The 23,602-nt window shown below is 38.4% G+C and overlaps 1 protein-coding gene across 2 annotated transcripts in view; it reads right to left on the reverse strand.

The window, feature by feature from the left end:
• LOC126185370 (SWI/SNF complex subunit SMARCC2) overlaps window positions 1-23,602 on the reverse strand; it is a 78,940-nt gene that overhangs the window by 20,302 nt on the left and 35,036 nt on the right. Inside the window, exons 7-12 of one of the 2 annotated variants that reach the window (XM_049928124.1) lie at window positions 16,134-16,246; window positions 13,792-13,919; window positions 11,822-11,949; window positions 9,742-10,068; window positions 9,437-9,648; window positions 4,286-4,506 (exon numbers count right to left, since the gene is read on the reverse strand). In XM_049928124.1, the coding sequence (XP_049784081.1) occupies window positions 4,286-4,506; window positions 9,437-9,648; window positions 9,742-10,068; window positions 11,822-11,949; window positions 13,792-13,919; window positions 16,134-16,246 (1,129 nt within the window). Of the gene's footprint in view, window positions 1-4,285; window positions 4,507-9,436; window positions 9,649-9,741; window positions 10,069-11,821; window positions 11,953-13,791; window positions 13,920-16,133; window positions 16,247-23,602 lie in introns of both variants that reach the window. The other variant, XM_049928123.1, reaches the window with a different exon arrangement.

The following is a 23,602-nucleotide window of genomic DNA, read 5'->3' on the forward strand; positions in this document are numbered from 1 at the left end:
CAATGCTGTAAGATGGCGAGATGACCTTGAAGCCCTATTTTCATGGCGGTCACTATAGTAACTAGTACATTCATTCATCTGAATTCAAAATCCACTACCATAGCCTTTCTTCATCTTTGATGGGAAATTTGAACATTTTTATTTCAGCTCTTGTCCATCTGCTCCTTCTTCAGTTAATGTACTTGCACACACTCAGCAAAAAGACTCGATCCTATAGTGAAGCTATGTCAGGAACAGCTGTACTTCACAGCCACCAGCCGGTGGAAAGCAACTAGGGGCCGCTGGCAGCAGGGAAATGTCTCACAAATGTCACCTTAAATTGGGTAAAAATCACACAGAAAATGTTGTAGTGAACCAAAATCTTTGTTTTATTGGTAGAACCCTTAGAAGATGGTACAAATCTACTAAAGAGGGAGCATACACTATGCTTGTCCAATCTCTTCTGGTGTACAGCTGAACGGTATATAAATCTTACCAGGTAGGATTGACAGTGGACATCCAAAAAGTTCGAAGGGTGTCTTGTTAGATGAATCTTCAAATTAAAGTAACTCTTTTTTGTATTAACTATGTTTTACTGTAAATGTCATAACTGTGACACCATCGTTTTCAAAAGCTCATTTCTTCCTCAAATGTAAATGGCATCGAAGATATTTTGGAGCTTTTCTCTTATTATTTCACCAAATACTTTATAAGCTGCATTAAAATTGAAAAAAAAAGTCAGTAAATGTTTATTTTTCTACACTATGTTTTTAAGAAGGTGTTAACTCCTTTACATTCCATTCATCAGATACTGATATCTTTTCAGACATATGGCAAACAGGCGACAGTTTCTGAGCTTGATGGGCAGGCTCACTTAACTGTACCTTCTCTACAGCATGAACAATCCTTTTCTTTGACTTTGGCAAAATTACTTCTAACTTTGCCGTGTCAAACAGATCTATTTTTCCAAAATATCCCCTTACCCATAACTGCTTCCACGTCATCTTGTACCGTATCTATTTATAATGTGTGGTCCATTTTTCTTCAGAAATACATATAAATATGTCTCACATAAATTGTGTGTTCTTCTAACTACTGATTTGCTTTATTTCTTGGTGTAGGATATAGTTTACTATGTCTTTGATTCTATGGATCTTTTATGCATGTAATTCTGCAGGTCTTGACTTTTCCTTTGATGTCTACTTTGAGCTCAAAGTATTTAAGCATATTTTTCCGTAACAAATCTCACACCTAGCACATTACAGATACTGGGAAGTAGCAGAATGTGTATGCCTTAAATTGTGAAATGAGACCTGTCAGCTAGTTGTTAGCCACTAGTGAGTCATGAGTTAGGTAAAAAGTGCACTTACAATGACAGTGGCTTTTGCATTGTGTGCTGGGCGGTTGGTTAACTGTTTGCATGGTGAGTGAGGTTAACACGATGAATGATGAGTTGGATGATGAGACAAGACAGCGCGGAACCACCAAGAAAATAGTGTTCGATAAATATCGTCGTGATGTGGAACATATGAAATTACATGGTGTCGTAATCGAATATATTGTGCAGAATGCATTCATATAAAACAGAATATTCTGTAGCATTTAAATTGTACTCACACGTGCCTGCGTAACTACAGCATTGGAAACCGGTGCATTTCGATAATACCCCACAATGATTTCGAAACGATCATTGGGCTATGTTATAGGTGAGTCCATCACTGCACCTAATACTCCTCCAGTCAAATTCATTCATTTCGTCTACTCAAAACCAAACTATACCAATGGAATATGAAACAATAGCCCAAGAAATATTGCCATATTCTGAGAAACACAATACAAGAAATACATACAAAAACCAGTAACCACCTTCATAATCCATAACAACTAGATCAATAATCATCACTCTCGTGTCATCAACATTGAAAAAAGACGTAAACAATTCATATCTTCTACCAAAACAAGTCATCAGTTTCAGTGATTCACCCTGGCTACTGTATACAATCATGACAGAAACAAATTGCCAGCAGCATGTAGTGTAAAAGTCACCAACACTGTAAGTGCACTTCAATTTTCAGTTACTATTCAGTAACAGTTGGGCTGTGTGGCTATTTGTTTTGATGTAATGAATTCAGCTGAATCATTAAGTAATTTTAGAAGGCATTTTGAGATGTATTCCTGAATGAAGAGCAACTGTCCATTTCCTTATTCAATGGCCTCAATTAAGATCCAGTACTTTAAAACAGCTACAGGGGCATCAACACAAGTACAGTGACACAAATGAACATCCTGGAATGGACTGAGTACTGCCCAGCACGGATGACTGACAGGTTGCCCACTGTTACAACTCAATCCGGTCTTGATATCCTTTTACACAATATGAGGTGTAGTGATGAGTATGCCAGTTCATGAGGAGAATATGCTGCCACGTCACAATGAGTTACATACTTATTTGAAATCTACACTGATCTGCAAATACCAAAATGGAACTTTTGAAATGTAACAGATATTTGATGAGGATATTCTTACACTATCAGCCAAATCTCAGTAGTTTACAATGTTTCAGGACGATTATTATTTAACCAAGCAACAAATTCATGATCAATGCAGATGATAAAATTTATGGGAAAATTACTAGATAATGTTGGATTCATTGACACGGATAATGGACATTACCCACTGGAAAGTTTTCCCTATTTTTTTTATGATTTCTTTTAAAATTTATGTACTTGCACATGATGCATTACATGAATGTTAATACTTGAATCAATTATCATGAGATCTACCTCACTTCTATCATTACTGTGCAGAAAGCCTTCTTGCGGGCCTGCATATTGCCTAGAAATCTGGTCTCCCAGTTTGCCTGGGAAAGAATCAACATACAACAATCACCAAAGTCAATCACACATAGTTTTGAAGATTCTATACAAACACTATTATAAGAGCATATTACATTGTACACACGTTTGGTTCATATTTCATGATAATGTATATGAGGGCTATTCGGAAAATAAGTTCTGATCAGTCGCAAAGTGGAAACCACTGTGAAAATCAAAAATGTTTTTATTTTTAACAGTTAGCTACGCCTTACAGCCACTTCTCTACATTGTCACTGCTCCGACTTAGACATTTGTCGTAGCATTGTACCAATTTTCTAATACCCTTGACATAGAAGGCAGCTGCCTGTGCTTTCCCCCAATTCTCTACATTGGTCTACAGCTCATTGCCTGTGCCAAAACAATGTCTTCATAGCCAGCAGTTCATGTGTGCAGTGAAGAAATTCAGTGGAGGCCAATTATGGGTTGTATTGAGGGTGATCAAACACTTCCCATCGGAAACACTGCAGGAGCATCATCATTGCCCCTGCAGAGTGTGGCCAAGAATCGTCATGAAGAAGGAATCATATGACAGTTATATTACGTGAGCTGCATGACATCAGGCGAAATCTCTCACCAGGCCCTCATACTTGGTGGGATACTTTATTTTCTAGTTCACTGTGCACTCAGAACTAAAAAGAGTGATGAGACATGATCCACTGACATACTAGAGACACTGCCCAACACATATGTGCAAAGCTTCATCAGATTTTCACAGTGGTTTCCATTTTGTGACCAATCGGAACTTACTTTCCTGATAGCCCTCATATTATAATAATGTATGCTATTTTTTCCCGAAATCATTACCCATGATCATGATTTCCAATTATTTCCAAAACTGAAAAATTATGGCAACTTTTAAGGCGGCAAAGCTATCATGTCATCACAGTGAGTCAACCGCAAGCAACATCAATATTAATTTTACTGGTATGTTTGAGCACAGCCACAATGGATTCCCTTTCAAGAAGATCATGGATTGAATACCTCAGGTACGTAGCTTTTCTCTGCTGGCCTATGATTTTCAGAACTGAAGTTACTATCATAGAGTGGAGGAAAAAAAATAGTGTATTAAATCAAATCTGAAAAGTCAACTGATGCATCTAAAAAAATTAATCAATTACTCTCATCAATTTTTTTCCCAAAAGCTCAAGAAATCAACAAAATATCCGGTTATCAACCACTACAAAGAAGTCTCATTCCATTTTATGCCACATGCAGGACTTCCTAACTAACACATCACTTTGATTTACAGAGGGTGGGAGGGACGGGATTCTTCAAAAACAACACTGTGTTGAAAGACTCCCAGTGTATAAACTTAAGGCTTATTTTACTTCTTTGGGTACCAGGAATCACAATCTTCCATTTCCTGAGCACTTGTTTAAACTAATGGTGCTTAAGTAAATCATTATCTTACAAGGAGAGAGAGAGCTCACCTGCTTCATGATCCTCAAGGTATGGATCTTCTATTGGAAGTCTTAAGAAATGCAAAATGCATTCATCCTGTGTTCTGCTCCCAACGTGTTCACATACTTTATTCCAATCATCCTTATAAAGTTCAAGCCCTTCTAAAAGCAACAATGTTTCTTGCTCATTCCATTCTCTAGTCATGCTAGCTGCAGTTTTATTTCTGAGGACAGCTGGCTTCCTTGCATACCTAAATGTACCAAACATTTTACTCCAGTTTGTGTGCCATCCACTTGCATTAAATTACATATTTTGAATATTTGAAATGTATCAGTAAATATAGCACAAATTATAATTAGGATTTCATAATTTAAAATATACAACCTATAAGGCACAGAATTTTACCTCCCAATCTGTGTTTGCCGCAAATATTATTCATAATAAGGAAAAACAAGTACAACTTCATAACACACAATATAAAGGTAAACAGGTCACTCATGGGTCAAAGTTCCAAAAGTTCCCTTACATGTTGGTTGGTTGGTTGATTACAAGGATTAAACTACTAGGTCATCAGTCCCTTTCTCCTCAAACAGGCAGGTCTACAAGACTGTACAGCAGAAACGGCCTACTGTGCAAAATCCAGGCAAGAAAAACCCAAGGTCTACCAAAGATCAACAAAGGCTAGTTAAGGGACGAAAAAGATGAAAGGGGGTCATAGGAAGAAAGGCAGGTGAGATGCCCCATCTAGGAAGCAGCCAGAACCCCCGAAAGCAGAATGCAATGCAGGACCCCCACCCCACCACCACCTACCAGAGGTAGCCCACTGAGAGACTACCTAGGAAAACTAGCAACACGGACAGGGCAACAGAAGCAAAGATAGACAAAAGCCGAACAAGTCAAACAGACCAAGCAAGAGGGGGGAGGGGGGGGAGGAGCAGCAGAGCAGGTAGGGTGAGGGCCAGGGTGGAGCACCAACAGGGTGTCTACGTGAACAAGAAAAAAAAATTCCCGGATTTTTCCCGGATTTCCCGGTTAAAAACACAATTTCTCCCGGATGAAATTACGTATAAAGCGGGTGAAAATACATCCGTGTTAAGTAACAGTATACTTTCCCTCGGAGCTGTAAAACCTATCAGTCCTTTGAATCGTAAAGGTCTTATACCGGCGGAGGACGTCCCAGCACTTTAGGAAACGAAATCCAGGAAAAACAATGCGTTTGGACAGTCGTTTGATGCGAGACAATATGCACAGAGTTTATTTTCGTATTGCTAAAGTATATACACAAATTCCACAAATTACAGCACGGTAGCTTCCGAAACTCTAAAATAGAGATTGCGTTGAGCGATGCACTTTGTCAGCCAGTCATAGCTTATGTCACGCGATCTCGCTAGCGAATGACGGCAGTTATTCAGAGCGCGAGGTCTATGAGAAAGACAGGCCGTGGCGCGTACGTTACGAAGGTAGGCTGAGCTCGCTCAACTCAGCAAAGTGCGTTTCTACAGCGGTTAACTCGTAAGTAGATGTGTATGTACGAACGAGAATTGCATCGTCTATTGGCATCCACTGTTATTAGCCCTACAATGATAGGAAGTCCGTAGGCCTACTAACAGGCTCTAATTTGGCAATTAAAATCGTGCCAAAATGATTGTCAGTTGCGTAGAAAAGTCGAGGTGTTCTGGCATGAAAAGACTTGTGACATTACCCAGTAACACATTATGCACATTTTTTTGAAGGTCAATTACACTTTTTGCCATCGATCGCATAATTTTTTATCTATGTAGAAACAACATTAAATATGAAAACTAACTTGAAGCTCGGTCTTTTTTTAGCGTGTGTTACACGTTAAGTCATATCAAATACAAATGTGCCGGTAAAATTTTAAATAGTGGCATAAATGACTTATCTTCTCGGCCCGACATTTTTCAAATGGCTGATCCTCAAAGTGTTACGTTTTGAATGAGAGTTATAACGCCCTGTGATTTAAGAAATTCACTGCACATTCTCACACTTAACATAAATCATCTTGCGTGGAAATTTCCCTTGAAAGTAACGCATCTCAAGCCACTATTCGTAATATTTTCTGGTGATCTGTTAGAAATATAAACAATTGTGACGTCACACACATCGAATGCACGTTAGTTGTTACAGACGTACTGCATAATCTTCGACCTAAAGCCTTTGACACTTAACGGTGTCGGCAAGCTGGTCTGTATATTGTGTAAATTACCCATTTTCTATGCAACTTAACTTTTATTTTGGTGTTATTCTCTGATTTGTGTTTCATTGCTGCAATATTATTCAGCAGCAGTGGACTAAAGTTCTTTGTCAGCGTATCAGATCTTACACGTCACACCTACAAAACTTTAACTGAAATCTAAAACAACGAAAAATCCCGGAATTCTAAAAAATTACCAGGTTTTTCCCGAATTTGTCCCGGATGAAAAAATTCCCGGGTTTTTCCCGGAATTCCCGGATGTCCCGGGCCGTATACACCCTGACCAAGCTCAGTCAGCCACAACCCGGTCTGGACATAGGAAGCAACAGAATGTTCTGCCAACTCCTCAGTGGGCCAATAAGGTTAAGTGGCCCTCTCTTAAATAAATATTACATAAAACTAAGTCATGAATAAAACACAGAACTAAGCCAGCCATTGAGCCATCATCTCCTAACACCAGGGGTAGTAAGTCAGGGTGATGAAGGGCTCACAACAGTGTGGCTAGGTTGGGAGAGACACACAAAATATGGACCACCATCAAACAGGAACCACAACTATAGTGAGGTGGGTCCTCGCAAAAGAGAACGTGACCAGGAAAGAGCCAAATATGGCTGATGCAGAGCCAGCAAAGGGTGGTAGAGTCCTTGTGAGAGGCCTGCATCGAGAACCCCCCCTCACAGATTCATAGTCTCCTTTATCACCTGTTGTTAGTTTGGTGAAGTCAAAGCAAGCTGTTCCATACTCCAGCTCCCTAAAACTTGACTGTGTGATACCAACCAGAAGTCCGTTTCCGAATACTGATGTCAAGAGTCAGCTTACTGGTAGCCAGTTTGGCCAGGCTATCAGTGAGTTCATTTCCCGGGATCCCAATGTGTGGCCCAGGGTAGATATAAAGGTCACTGAGTGTCCACATTGTTCAAGAACATACCGGGAATCCTGTACAGCCATGACCAAGGGATGGTGAGAGTAACAGGTTGAGAGCTTGCAAACTGCTCAAGGAGTCACTGCAGATGAGAAAGGACTCAACAGTGAAAGAATCGATATGCTCAGAGCACAAGAGATGACTACCAACGCCACAGTGACAACACTACAACCAACCATCCAGTAAGGAGCACAGTTCAGCATGTCCCACCTGAGTATAAGCAAAGCCTACATGATCAGCAACCATCAAGCCATCACTATGGACTACTTCTGAAACCCAGGACAATGGAGAAAAATTGTTAGCAGAGGGCCTCAGGACGAACCAAGTCTTTCGGATCTTATGACAGATCAAGACAAAGCTGTGGCCGAAGGATGCACCATGGAGGTGTATGTGAGTGGGTCCGTAGGAAAGTAGAGGAAACAACTGGAGTTCAGACAAAAGGACCTGACCTTGCAGTCGACATTGAGTGACACCTGCACAAGACGAGCAACAGGAGAGGCAAAAATCGCCATCATACAATGAAGGTGATACTGAAGACCCCACAGCTGCTGCTAGAACATTGAAGGCTACTAGAAAAAGAGGGACAGTCAGTACAGGACCCTGTGAGACTCCACTCTCTTGGATATGGGAGTACTGTGGAAAGCACCAACTCAAACCCGGAAAGTACGGTGTGACAATAAGTTCTGGGTAAAAAGCAGGAGCAGACCCTGGAGACCGCACTTGTGTAAGGTAGCGGGGATGTGGGGTCGCCATGTGGTGTCCTAATTCTGCAGGCTAAAGCTTTTTGGATGGCGGACTCTAGGTAAACCAGATTATCAGTAGTGGAATGGTCTTCACAAAATCCATCCTGGGATGAAGTCAGAAGTCCCTGAGGGGGAGGGGGGAGGGGGAGTGGGGAGGGGGAGGGGGGGATTCCTTAACCGTTACATTAATAATATAATGCATGTTCCAAAACTAACGGAAGCATGCCTTATGACCAGTTGTTATATTGTAAATGTCCACATATACCTGCAAGCACATAATGCATGTGTTGTTACTGAAATCTTTCTTCGGGACTACTTGTTGACACAGAGCAGTACAAGACACAGCTGGTGTAGAGCAAAACCTGCTCATAAATGACCTACAAAGATTGTTACGGCTTTTGATCACTGTGGGATAGAAGTTAGATGCCATTCAAGGAAAACAGTCACAGTGCATCGACAACTAGATTAAAGTTACTTAATGGTTACAAAAACTTCCATGGTGGTCACAAAGACATAATGAATCTGCTACATCACAATGAACCACACAAAGTCAAAACCACAGCCTGCCTGTGAACACTGACAATGTGAGCACAGCAGACAGTGAAATATCTTTCACTTGGCACAATTTTTCCATCTCCATTAATACAGTCTACAACAGAGTTTCTGAAAACACTAAGCACATGGAAGTTTGTTGCTCTGAGTATGCCACATACTAACTTCAACAGCTAAGAATTGTGACTATACCTACATTTACAGAACTTTGAGCATTAGAAGAAGCTGAACTGTGATGTCGAAAGAAAGTCTGCTATCTGGCACTGGAAGAAAACTGACTCAGCGAAGCCAAATTAGATAAAAACGCAGCAGTCCGCGTGAAAGGTTAAGCTGACTGAATTCTTTGCTAGGCACGTTTTCATCTTTCTGAAGTTTGAGGACCTCTGTACCAAGATAAATCCCCAGCACAAGAAGGAAACTCTTGATATGCATAAGGCTATCATAAATTAGCATTTGGCATTTTGTCTGTAGAAGGTATAATTCTTCATGGCATAATACAACCAATAGATTATGTTCCATTCAGTATCTTTAGAAACTACCTGGCTTACACATCATTGACAAAGGCTTTATCTGCCCACATAATGATGCAAGTCTAACAAATAAGTTAAATAGCAACTGAAGCCACAGCTGCTGACTCCTTTGTTCTATTTTTTATACACCAGCAGCTGTTCCGAAATTACCATTGTTGAGCAATTTTAATACTGAACCTGCTTTCACAAAAGAATGTATATAAGTAATTTGTGCTTACTGGTCAAGTTTAAGCCCAAAGTTAGAACCAGGATCAACTTCCACTTTCTTAACTCCATCTTTTTTATCAAGATCCAGAAGTGTTTTGGCAGCAGACGGTTGAGGAGTCTTTGGAGGATTTATTGGCTGAAGTCCAGATGGAGTATCTGACAGAACATGAAAGTGTGAAGTTGGCGGTGGTCCCATGGGAGTCGGGCGGCTGTCCGAATCAACCTGCAATTTAAAATTATTGTATCCATTCCAATAGGTTGCAAGCACTGACAACTAACATTTTGCACAACAACAACAAAATAATAACTTTTTTACCTGGTAATTAATAAGCCCCCACTGTTCTAGGAAAGCATGCACTCGCATTATTGCACACACATCGCCTGCTAGATTTCTCCTACAAGCAGTGCTGGTAATATACTCTGTTGGATTTAATCGGTATGTATCAATCATGAAGTTTCTGTATGCTAGGTAGATTTCTGGAGTCTTAGATTTATTCTTTCCATTGAAAAATTCAGGTAATGCACGCTTTTCAACTGTGTGAATAGAATTATAATCAAACCATGCTGAGTAACTTGGAATGATTATATGGTGTGTCTGCTCAGTGACATTGTCTTCTTGGCCATCATCTTTTGATGCAAAATCCTGGAAAAGACAGATAACTTTATATTAAATTGTATTTTAAAAATAATTTTCATACAAAAAGTAAATAAAAAGAAAGAGATCCATACTAAAAACATTCAACAAAAAATGTAAAGAATAATTTATGAACTACAAGACTTTTTGAATGTTTTTTTCTTTTTAATTCTGTAATGTATCTTTCAAAGCTGCAACATTCTTTTTAAAACTACTGACTTACACACATTCCACTACCCATTTCCTACAGCTGTAAGCAAGAAAATGCAAGCTAAATGAAATTAGAAAGGGCGCGTCAAAAAGGACTTCACAACTTTTAAATTATAATGAAAATTTATTCAGATAGCTTTCAGAATCAGCAGATGTTTCATTTTGTAGCAAACAACCTCAAGTTTCACATAAAAGGAAAAGTGTCATTTTGGTTCAGTGTGACTTGCCATTTGTGATGTAGCAAACATCCCACCAGTAATTAATTTCTTCCCACACTCGCTGCAGCAAGTTGGGCACAACTTGTACAACGGCAGCGTAGATTCAATTTTTGAGGTTGGCTAAATTGTTTGGTAGGAGAGGAACATACACAGAGTCTTTAACAAAACCCCAGAGAAAGAAATCCAGTGGTGTTAAGTCTGGCCAGCAAAGTGAGCATGCGACTTCCCTTTACGGCCAGTCCACCAACCTGGGAAGCAATTATCAAGAAAACCTCCAAACTTCCATGATGTGACTCTGTATGCTTTCAAGTGTAAATATCTATGCAGTAATCACCAAACAGTCTTTCGAGGAATGCCAGTCTTGCGAAACACATGTTGCATTGATTTTTGTGGACTGCAGCCAAATCCCTCCCTAATTTGTTCGACATAATCATCAACACATGGGTGACCTTGTGACTTATCATGTCACAGAGAACAACCCATCTCCACAAAGTTCTTGTGCCAGGAGTAAATTGTAGGCCTGCCTGGAGGCTCTTTAGAGTATTCAATGCAAAATTCATGCCAAACATTTGCTGCATTGTTGCAGAGCTAGTTTCAGGAAATCATAACACACAGCAAGCATGCTCTACACCAGTGAAAGCAGCCATTTTAAATATGCAGTAAGCTGGTGTTCCTGGTGGCTGAATGGGATATTGATGCACTTCATGAATTGAACTTGAGGTCATTTGCTACAAAAGACATCTACCAATGCTGTTAACTTATCTCAATAAATTTCTGTATCATCCCAAAGTTGTGAAGTCCTTTTTGGCTCTCCATGTATTTTATAGAGACTCACAATAAAATAAAATAGAAAATTATGTATTGAACTGAATTTCTCAGTCTTTTCATGGCACAAAAAAATCATAAAACTACTATAGAAAAACTAATTGGATAAAACTGTGATGAAATCAGGAAAAAGACTCACTGTACTGATATTGTACAACCAATTAATTACATAACATCAAGAATAAAAGAATAACTTTAATAACTGGTTCTCAATGGATTACAAAAGATCATCAAAATACTTTCTAAAGCTCATGCCCAACTACTGAAACGATTGGACATACTGAAATGAGAGAAAATATATTCAATACACTACAACTATTTACAATGAAGACTGACAGCCACAAATGACAGTTTTTAAATCAAGTTACAACTACACACCTGACAAACCTCTGTAGCTGGCAACTGCTATTGGACAAGGAAATACAAAAGATTAATAATTTAATGCAGCAAAACACTTATAAAACTAAGTAGCAATATTCATTTGTAGTGTTTCACTGCACTACACATACCTGTGTATTGCTTTCAGAGTTTTTGCCAGTTTGACTATCTTCACCTTTATTATCTGTCTCTTCGTCCAAATCTGTGACTGTACCACCTTTAATAGGCTGTAGATCATTATCTTTCTTTGAAGAGGAGCCTACTGATGGAAAATTTTTTAAAAATGTTAGTTCTGTTACATTAAGTAATTTATCTTTGTAATAAGTAGATAATGTAATTAGAATAACTATAATGTTAGTACGAGGGTGTAAGCACACATAAGCATGCATGCACTCACCCACGCACGCACACACACACAAATCACAGTTTCCACGATTTTCCATGCACTTAAATTTATCTGAACTTTTTTTCCTTTTGAATTTATGATGACTTTTAATGGATTTCTAATTAGAGACCCCACTAACAAAAAAGAATCAATGTTTCATTCACATTACGCAAAGAGACAGAATTACCGACAAGTTTCACATTTACGGTTGTCGAATTTTCAGTCATTTAAACTTTCATAAAGAGAAAGGAACAGTGTATCTGGAGGTTTGGTTATTTGCACAAGGAGGCACATGATACTGTGCAAGCATAAGATTATAAGTGCTGAAAGTCATATTTTCTAGCCAACTGGCCTTTATTTTAATGTACAACTAATAAAAAGACTACAAAGAACAAGCTATCACTTTTACAAAGAGGAAAACTGCAACTGTGCTGATAAAAACATTACATAAAAGGTCATCAATTGCCACACCAACAGGAAGGCAACAGATATGACAAATGTAAGAAAAAGAAGAAAAAAGTGACAAAGTTCACTCAGAACCATTTCATCATTTTTTTGGCCAACTTCATCTTCTCTTTTCAAGGCCGCTTCCTGAATACTTTTCCTTCCTTTGTCTTACCTTTGACCTCTATAAAGGAACTATTGTTTCCGAAAGATAACAATTTAGAATGGATTCTCCAGATACAATATTGCAGTGCCTGTGTTATTCCGAATAATGCTGCAATGTTCCTTTTAACATGCATGCAACTGCAGCTGTTATGAAATACACGAAATGTATTCGTAGTTGCAAATATGGGTAACCATCAGCTGTTTAATGGAATGATGACACTGAAAATTTGTGCCTGATCTGGACTTGAACCCAGATTTCCTGCGTATCACAACCAGTCGTCTTACCATTTGGCTACCCAGTCATTTAAACTTTCCGGCCAGACCCAAATGTCCAGATGTCATCAGACATGTGTAACAACTTGTACTCATAAATCCATTATGCATTTTCCCAAATGGAGAGACATTTTACTTCAAGGTTACTTGCCTGGTGTCAACGGATAAATATGCCAACAGTGGGCAAGCGACCTTCAAGTAAAATGTCTCCACATGTGGGAATATACATAATGGATGTAGAAGTACAGGTTGTAGACACATCGTCGATGACAAGTGGAAGTATGGGTCTGGCTGTGAGTCGTGGTTGGGTAGCCAAATGGTAAGGTGATTGCTCATGATAAATGGAAAATCCAGGTTCAAGTCCCAGTCTAGCACAAATTTTCAGTGTTACCATTCCATCATATAGCCGATGGTTATCCATATTTGCAACTGCAAAAACATTTCATGGATTCTCCGAGTGTTGCTGTTTCACTGACTAGTCAAGAACATTTCTTCTTAATTTTATCTCTCAGTTCAAATTCTTATCTTAATACCCTATGAAACAAGCACATGTGACCTTCACATTATTGCAATACCAGTACAAATATGAAACCTACTTAGCGACATTCAAATATTTTACTTGCAATTAAATTGTATGAATGCGCCAGAAATGCTTAAAAACCTCCATTTTTCAACAAGCTTTTATTTTATGGCTTACATCCCAAAAAAGTCTTACAAAAAAAGGGGGGGGGGGTACAGTTTGCATAAACTCAAAAAGTATAGGTAGTATATCAACAAGAAATAAAGTATAATATACTGCAAATGAAGCTGAAACTGCCTAATGGAGAAATATACCTTGTTTTGGAACAGCAACTTCTTGAATGCTGGGCTCTGCAGGTGGTTCCTCCATCTCTTTGGTCAGGTCATCTGCCTCTTCTTCACTTTTGTGCTTCTTACTAATGCCAACAGCTGGACTACGACCACTGCAAAACAAACATCTCACTCAGTTACAATACAACAACTGGCAATTCTTCATGATCTTCCCAATATCATCTGTGACAAAGAGTGCCAAATGGAAGCAATCTGGTTTGATGGTACTTCAGTGGCTTGCATATCAACACTGCTGCTTATTTATTGGAACAGTTTCTTATTTGGCCACATAAGGCTGAGTGGATCCTGTTCCAATTCTTACCAACCCAGAAAAATCTGTGTCAGTCTCCAAGAATCAAGTCAAAGCCCACCACAACACCCTGCACCATTAGCCACTAGAGGTCATAGAGAAGTCAATGGTCAAGTGAGAACTGCAACACCAAATGCTGATTATCATCAAAACCTGATAAGTATCTATGGATAAAGAGATGCAGAAATGGTAAAAAGTGCATTCAGTATGTAAATAATTTAAATTCAGTAGAAACAGGGCTCTGACAGATGATCATATGAATACATCAACAATAAGGAAAAAATTATGTAAATGTTGAGACAAATCAAACTGCCCACTAGCTCCTTGCTAATAATAAGCCCCACAGACAAGCTTTTTATCCTTTACTTTTAATTCTCAAATGCAATTTAGCTTCGAGCAAATTTAAGATGGTAAAAGCATTGGTCTAGATGAGAAAGGTTAACATACCATGAACATCAGTCCTTTCATAAAATCAGAGGCCAAAAGAAATAATGGGCAGCAGTGGACAGAAATGTATGATCCTGAAAATGTGCAGGAATGTTCAAGTCACAGGTATTCCAAAGCAAACTACAGTTCAAAAATCTCTGAATCTATGGTCCCATATCCCTCATATGTCTTGTTCACAAAATGCTGGAGAGAGAAGCATTATCAAACACTGATTGTGGTGTAATGGTCACCTCTATATTTCCCAATTTGTAAGTAACTGTTTGAAATGGCACAGAACATCAACGATGGATTTAAAAGCATTGATGTTGTTATAATTATAGAACTTTTTGCACTCCATAAATCAGTCAACAACTTTTGCTTAATAAAATCTGCAGTATTACCAAATACCATCACCAATTGCATAATCAAAATCTCCTACAAAATGTAAGGTTATCTGTGGAATTTATAAGGCAGACATTTGCACAGATTACTGCTCAGACTTGAGTCTCTCAAGCAGGTGAAAGAGAAGCTATGTGAAGAACTGAACAAAAACACTTCCTACAACAGGGAAAATTGTCTTAAATAAAACTCACAATTGTTTGTTCTCCCCAATTTAATAAATAGCAAGCACCCAGAATCACACCATTAGTAGTGGATTTCTTCTTGATCACTCCTTAATACCAAAATATTTACCAATAATTTTAGATCATGCTTCCACCATCAAAAACTACTGTTGAAAGATGAAATAAAAAGTGGTAGTAAATAACAATGTCGTGCAGAAGTTATGATGAGGGGTGGATGAAAATCCACAATGAAAATACTGTTGCTTGCATTATGTTATTCTGCATTCCATATGCTTGACTACTAAGTCATAACACTAGTCATGAAAAAATCTGATACTTAATAAGGCATCATTTTGAGTTGCTCTAATCCTACACCCCCACAGAAGCTTTATTGTTTCATCACTACAGCTGTAGCTAAGATCACATAAGACACTCATATTGTGCAGATGAAGACAAAACATCATGAAACCGCTACATGTATTATCAGGCAGAATGTCAAATCAATGAAATATCAAAAAAGATTTCTTTCAAAACAGCTGCAATTCTCACAAAAACACCTCAGCAAGAAAAAATCTTTGCACTGACAACAAAATGCCAGAAACTCACAGACTAGAATAAAAGTAGGGTTGTGGGGACGGGAAGAAGGTAAGGTGTGTGTGTGTGTGTGTGTGTGTGTGTGTGTGTGTGTGTGTGTGTGTGTGAGGAGAGAGAGAGAGAGAGAGAGAGAGAGAGAGAGAGAGAGAGAGAGACTCAGCTTACATCTCTCAACTATTAGCTCTGTTACTCTATTGGTATATTCCACGAGCACGCTCCATCAGAAAAATAATTAGAACGATCGAAACAACAAAATAAATGATAAATAACACACAAAAAAACTTATTTATTCTGGGGCAAAATATGCATATTTTACAAGCATAATGTACTACATTAACAATGACAACTTTTTGGCAACAGCCAACACACTAAAACAATTTTAAGCTTCTTAAATATTTCAAATATATGTACTTCTGCACCATCCGCAACCTTACCTCTTTCTTTTCACTTGTTTTGGTGGAGGCGATGGTGATCTCTTACGCTTTGGTTTTTTCTTTGTTCTATCAGGATCAGACTGGCTCATCAAGTCTTCCACAGATAAGCGTAACTGTAAAAAAAAGGCGGGGGGGGGGGGGGGGGGGGGGGTGTTCGTTATAACTTGCACCAGGCTTATGGTATAACACTTTTAAACAATTCAAACATATACAGATTAAATTCTGATGACATTTCAAAAATCATAACATTCACATTAAATCTGCACACATTCACTGTTTGACAGGTCATGGGGTGACAGCTGTTACAATATCTTTTACACCACCTTCAGCTGCATATGTACATCTTATTTTATTTGCCACTGACTTCGATGTTAGAGCACACCATCTTCAGCACAGCGAACATTGATTTTTAATGCCTGCTTTGAGATGTACAATGATGATTACCCAGTATCCACATGATCACCTGGTGTCATGGAAGGGTTGGTGTACCGTTTCAACAAAATCAATCACAAATAAAATAATACCTACAAACACAGCTGAAAGAGTCATCCCTACTGCGTAAAGATATCCACATTATTGTTTAATTCTTGATAAAATAATTTAATTGGATAGATTAAAAAATCTACTCACCTAGCGGCGGCAGAACACACACATAAAAGAGGGTTATAATCAGGCAAGTTTTTGGAGCCAGTAGCTCCTTCTTCAGGCAGAAGAGTTGAAGGAGAAGGAAGAGGAGTGAAGGAAAAGGACCGGAGAGGTTTAGGGAAAGGGGTAGTCACCCTGAACCACTGCTCAGGGGAGACTTACCAAATGGGATGAGAAGGAAAGACAGTCTTTCCTTCTTATCCCATGACTCATGGATCTGGGTGACTTTCCCAAAATCTACCCCTTTTTCTAGAACTCTCCAGTCCTTTTCCTTCACCCCTCTTCCTTCCCCTTCAACCCTCCTGCCTGAAGGAGGAGCCACTGGCTCCAAAAGCTTGCCTAATTACAACCTCCTTTTATGTGTGCATTCTGTTGCTGCTTGGTGAGTAGATTTTTTTATCTATCCAATCATATTATTTTGTCAAAAATTGATTGTTTTTGTTGTTTTATTATTTAATTCATAATTCGAAGTTCACTAACCAAAGAAAGATTTTCATTTATGTCATGTGATGTGCAATGGGGTACACTTATATGACTCACAGAAATTTTCTTTCAAGTTGTTATTAAAAAATGGGCTCTTTGGTTTTAATGCCCAGCACTGGACGAGTAACCATTAAGCCACGAATCAATTAAATCAGAATGGCACAATCTCTGGTATTTCCATTTTCTTTGACTTTAAAGGAGGCTTTCTGTGAAATTGGTCATAATGAAAGAAGAATGAAGCAAGAGCTGCATTTATCATTTGGAATTTTTTCAGTGAATGTGTGGCACTCGATTTTTAATCCAACAAGATCACCAACAACATTTTATTCAATGAATTTGTCACAAAATGGGAAAAAATGCTTGTAACATGGCATTTTCTTGAAGAGCACAATATCCAAATATCATACTCGGGTCTATGAGAAATATTCAACTGCAATAAATGGTTTATAACACTGTACATTCCGATTCTCAGGGGAGAAGTTATACACTTGTCTTTCCATCAACAGGTTTTATTTTTCTGTGGATGTCACAAGTGAGTCAACATATGTTATGTACATCCCACTATGTGGCTTTTTCCAACAGTATTAATTCAATGTGGTATAATTTCTACTGATTCAGCTGAAAGGTGCCAGAGGGGTCAACATATTATAATCATTCAGATTGTAGCAGCTTCAATTACTGTAATTTCAAGCAAATGAAAATGGATGCAAACTACAGCAGTGACTGCTGAGAAACACGGATCAATGAGTTTGTGGTTCACACAAACAATAAAACACTAATTTCAAGTTAACGGTGACTTTTGAAGGAGATGTCACACACAACTGTGCAGCAGTACGAAAATTTTGTCACACAAGAAAATGTTTGTATTTGGCATCACATGAAGAATAAATTAAAGAATGCCAGTTCTACATACGAAACTTTAAGGGACCAGTGCGGGGATGGTTTCATGAATTGGAGCAGTAGATTCCCCACTACATGCAAGAGAAAAGTAATGAAGACTTACCAATTACTCAAGAAATTATTGAACTGGCTGGTGCATGAGAATGATAAAGAGAGGGGAGCTTACATTAGGATGCACCGCAACACTGGCTCAGCAACCTCCCATAGCATTTGACAAAACAAAAACTATTTATGCATCAACATCATACAGTCAACCTAAGAAAACAGCATAATTATTTGCTAGGGCAACATTGATCAGACACCCATTTCTTTTGATATGCATTCCACATTGCTGGCAACGGGTTCTACACAACGCTGGTGGCTACTTTGACGGACAGTAACAGGTGCAAACATTAACTCATTTGTATCAGTTGTGAATAAATAGTTGCCACTATTTAAGTTCCAACCCTCGTATCTGGCCGCTACCACTAATAATAATTAGGTCCTATACCAGTGCAGTAGGCATTACATGGTGACTGTTGTGTTGTGCTCTAATTATTTCATTCATTGTTGCAAACTGAATACGAACGACATGTCTGTCACACAGGGAAGGCTACACACCAGGGGCTTGAAAATCATTTATTTATCCCTGATGTACAGGCTGCCATGCAAAGCTGGTCATTGAAACAGACTGATACTGTTCTCACACAACTAGCTCATTGCACAGGGCAACCGATACACCAGGGGTTGGAAAAAACACAATTTTGCTCAACAATATCTCCTCTCCTGCTGAACTTTGAGGTTATAAACCACACACCGCTGATACTTGTGAGGCCTGCTGTTTCTGTGCCAAATTTGGTTGAAATCAATCCACAGGTCTGGGCAGAGATCGCAGACATACACACATACACTCTTCAGTTTTACTGTCATATGTGCTTGGCACAAAGTACATGTGTGACGGGTGGACTGTGAGGTACATTCATTTCATAAGCAGTAACATGCACCACATTGTTTCGTGCATTAATGCTCATATTAGGAAAAAGAGTGTAATGACTGGTAATGTGTAATCAGTATGACAGACTTAGAAATAATAGTAATAGTAACGAATTTCAAAAAATAATTTGATTTTGTGACCAAACACAATTAAACCCTTTTGTTTTTATACCTCAGCGAATTTCATGTTACCCCTAGGTACAATTACCCCCAGGTTATGAACCAATGTTGTAAGAGACCTGGCAGTATTTCCTTGCAGAGAAACCATACCAAGAGAAAAACTGCCTTCGGGGCTTACCTTTAGATGCCAAGAAAAGCCATGGATGACGAATAACCCATTGCTAAATTAGTTGAAGGTTGTTTTGAACAGAACACCAGGCACAAGGAAAATATTGATGCTGGATTCTTTCAGGGGAGAACTCACGCAGGAAGATCAAAGAACAACACAGACTTTGTAATATGTCCTGGTGGCATTACCTCACGACCTGAAGTAATTAAACAAAAAAGGAAGTGAAGAAAAAAATTATCACTGGCAGTTAACCACACAGGAAGTGCTGTGCATCCAAGTTATGGCCATTTCTTGCTCGATTTACCACTGAGCCTTTTTGTGCATTATGTAGTCAGCATTCTTTGTTTAGAAAAACAAGTTCCATGAATTTTTTATAATGTAATCATTTGAGGTATGAATTAGTTTTATGCTCTTTAAATTTGTCACTTTTTTATATTAATTAAAGTCCAGTGTTTGATTTAAAATTCCTGTCAGTCTTAAAAATGGCCATATATTCAATGCCACAGAAAACCTGTCTCAATATGGCAACACTGGATTCAACTGTCAGCAACGAACATGAGTTGCGGGGATTCACAAGCCTGCTAACACTGTCTTCCTCACACCATGGCATCAAAAACCCAGAATACTGTCTAACTATGATGTGTCATTGCGGTTTATGGTGCCAGTGAACTTGAATTGAAAGTGATTTGTGTTATCAGTAACATACAATATTTTTTTAGTAGCTAGTTTCATAATGGAAAAAAAAAGGTATTCAAATGATTCGTGCTATAAAATGAAAGTATTAGCATATGCAAAAAAACATAGAAACAGAGCAGCTAAGTGGCATTTTGGCTCTTCATCAACAGAAAGAACCATCCGCAATTGGCAAGCTAGTAAAAAAATGACATCAAAATGACGTTGGAAGTAATACAAAAATGATTCAAATACAGTACAATGCTGCTTTTACGTTCCCAGAATTAAATGTTTTCCCACCGTTTATGACATTTTTCATCATTCCCATCAAATTTCCTATGTCCACAATGCTAATTTGCATCCGATTTTGCGTCAACATTTTAATAATTTTCTCATGGTTTACGCATTATGAAAAAATGTTCGTGAAGAAAAAAATGACGCTGGCATGATGTTGGCCATCCAGTGGTGTTTACAAATATAACATGGTTGAGTTTTTTGATACCAGGGCAGTCTACTCAGCTAATTTGAACTGGTAAACGTGTAAAAGTTGGAACAATTCGTGCTGTATTTCCCACTGCTGCCAAGCTCTACTTGGCGTGGTGGCTGATGGGAGTAACTAGGTTTGTTCGAATAAAGATTTCACAACCATTTCCAAACTGTCTCTACTGCATAAACGCAGTTTCGTGACTGTTGTCATTATCATGACACCTTTGTTGAACCATATTTAGTGCATTTCGGTATTTGGCCACTTGAAGCACTTGAAGACACCACCATTCACTTTGTGTTGCTCAAATGTTTTCAGTTTAAACACAGCACTGGTTACGTATTTTTTGCATGCCGAGCAAAACGTGTTTTGAGAATTTATTCTCATAGTGAAGTGCACTGTTTACATATGTATTCTTTGTGATGTTACACAAACAAACAATGTGAATTTAGATTGTGTGTGTGTGGTTTGTGATATTACTGAGGAGGCACAGTACACCTAAAAAAAAAAAGACTACTACAGTGCAAGAGATGCAGACTAACATGTATTCGAACACCACACAAAATACTTATTTACATATTTGCACTTGACAACAAGAAAAAATTCTCGAAGAGTGTCCTGCTAAGCATGAAAAAATATGTAACTAGAGTAGTATTTCATTATTTAAATAATGAATGACAGCTGCAGCCTTTCAAAAATATCGATTATGACATATGTAACTGAGCCAAACATTCCTGCTTCCCAGTTAGCAGTTCCAGTTACATCAGTGGTTTTCTTACATAATAAACCTTTATTAGATAATAAACAAGACACTGACAAGTCTTTCGATGCCTGTTATATACACATGATACATCAAGTGCGAAAATGCAAGAGGGTATCCTATGCATAGCTTAAAATGTTATTTCCAACATTTCAAGTTTTCCTGCATTTTACACCATTTTTTAAAGTCTCTTGAAAAGTGTAAAAGTGAGGTTTCACTGTACATGCTCAGAAGATAGAGTTACAGTGGAACTTAACAGATTTTAATGGTGGAGTTGGTTGGTGGTTCAGGTTTATGAAGCGTCATCGATTTAGCATGCGAAACAAAACAAAATTATCTCAGAAAATGCCAAACAAGTACGAAGAGAAAATATTATCTTTACAGCATTTTATCATTCAACATCAAAACAAAACCAATGAGGAACTAAACCAAATAGCAGATTTGGAGGAAATTCCTCTGACATTTGACGTGCCAAGTAAAAGAACTGTTGCCATGATAGGTGGTAAAACTAACTACAGAAACAAGTGGACATGAAAAAATGCACTACATTGTTGTCCTTTCATCTTGTGCTGACAGTACTAACGTTAATCCAATGACCATTTTCAAATGCAAAACACTGTCAAAACCTTCTGAAATACCATCCAGGTGTGGTTGTTCATCATGTACATGACAAAGATTGGATGAACGATGCTGGTATGAAATTATGGATTAATGGAGTGTGGCAGAGAAGGAAAGATGCTTTATTGAAGAAGAGATCTCTTCTTGTGCTAGATCAGTTTAGTAGTCATTCAAAAAACTCCGTGAAAGAGAAACTGAGACAGGGAAACACAGAGCTTGCTGTTATTTCAGGAGAATATATTTCACAATTGCAATCTCTTGACATCTCGATACATAGATCATTTAAAGTGTATATGAGAGAGGAATGGAACAAATGGACGATGGATGAAATCCAACATGAATTTCCACTGAAGGGAGCTTTAAGACGACCTACAATCAAACAAGTGTGTCAATGGATAAAACAGTCTTGGTCTAGAGAAAACATTATTGTTAAATCTTTCATGTAGTGCGGCATAAGAAATGCCCTCGATGGCAGTGAGGACTATCTTATATATAATGATAATGAAGAGCAAGAGGAAGAGGAAAGATGACGATTTTCGGGATTTTAAAGGTCAGTTCAGTTTTATAAACTAAGAATTTTTTTAGGTCTGACATTGCAATCTAATAATAAAAATGGTAAAAATATTTTTTTTTAAAGAAAAGTCATTTAAAAATTAAGGTGCACCATATAGTCTGTAGCGTCTTATACTCCGTAAAATAAAGTATTCTCAGGACAATTCAGTAGAGCGCACCATGTCTTCAATCTCAAATGCTTGTTTACATGGCTTAATCTCAAATGCTTGTTTACATGTCTTCAGTCTGTCAACAGGTCAAGAAGAGTTATTTCAAGTTTGGACTGTGAACGCATTGTCTCTCAATGGAAAGATTAGTTCTTTGAGTGGGAAGTGTTGAACTGACATGTATCACAGCAACACCATTTGAACACTCCAGCACTACCCGCAGACCATAACTATTGAAGACATGTCTTGTAACGGTCGTACATGGTCAACACCACCAGCAGCTGACCGCTATCTACAAATTATGGCACATAGATACACTGCTGCTACCTTTCTAGAGGCAACTGGAAAAGTTGTGTCAAGCCAAACAGTATGCTACTGTCTTTATCTGATCAGCTTGGCCTCTAGGCAATGAAAGTGAAGAAGGGAACTGGTGGAATGGAACCAGTATCAACAGTGTCATGTTATCTTCACTGACAAGTGCAGGATTTGTCTGACAACTGATTATAGTTATAGAAGAATGTGTAGGCAGCCAGGCACTACAGTGCATCCTATACCTGCAATCCCATGAGTTCTGCAGAGAGAGGTCAGTATTATGCAGGGGTGTCTGACAACTCTCGAGAGCTAAGCAGGATCGGGACAAGATCCTCTAACTTCTTGTCCAACTCTACAGCCAAAATGTCAAGAATGGGTTTGTTTTTCAAGGTAATAATGAACCAGTACACTGCACCAATCTCATAAACCTCTTCGTCCAAGAGGAAGGAATCAACTACAGCGGTGGGCTTGGTATCGGCTGACATGAGTATGCTCAAGATCAGTTGAAAATTTCAATGTGTTACTTTTGGAACCATCCTCATACACTGGCTGCTGTCATAGAATGGGACAGTTTTGATTAACGTATCAGTCACATTTCAAATAGAAATGTTTTCA

The sequence above is a fragment of the Schistocerca cancellata genome, chromosome 1 (assembly GCF_023864275.1).
Source record: "Schistocerca cancellata isolate TAMUIC-IGC-003103 chromosome 1, iqSchCanc2.1, whole genome shotgun sequence".
Classification (NCBI taxonomy): Eukaryota; Metazoa; Arthropoda; class Insecta; order Orthoptera; family Acrididae; genus Schistocerca; species Schistocerca cancellata.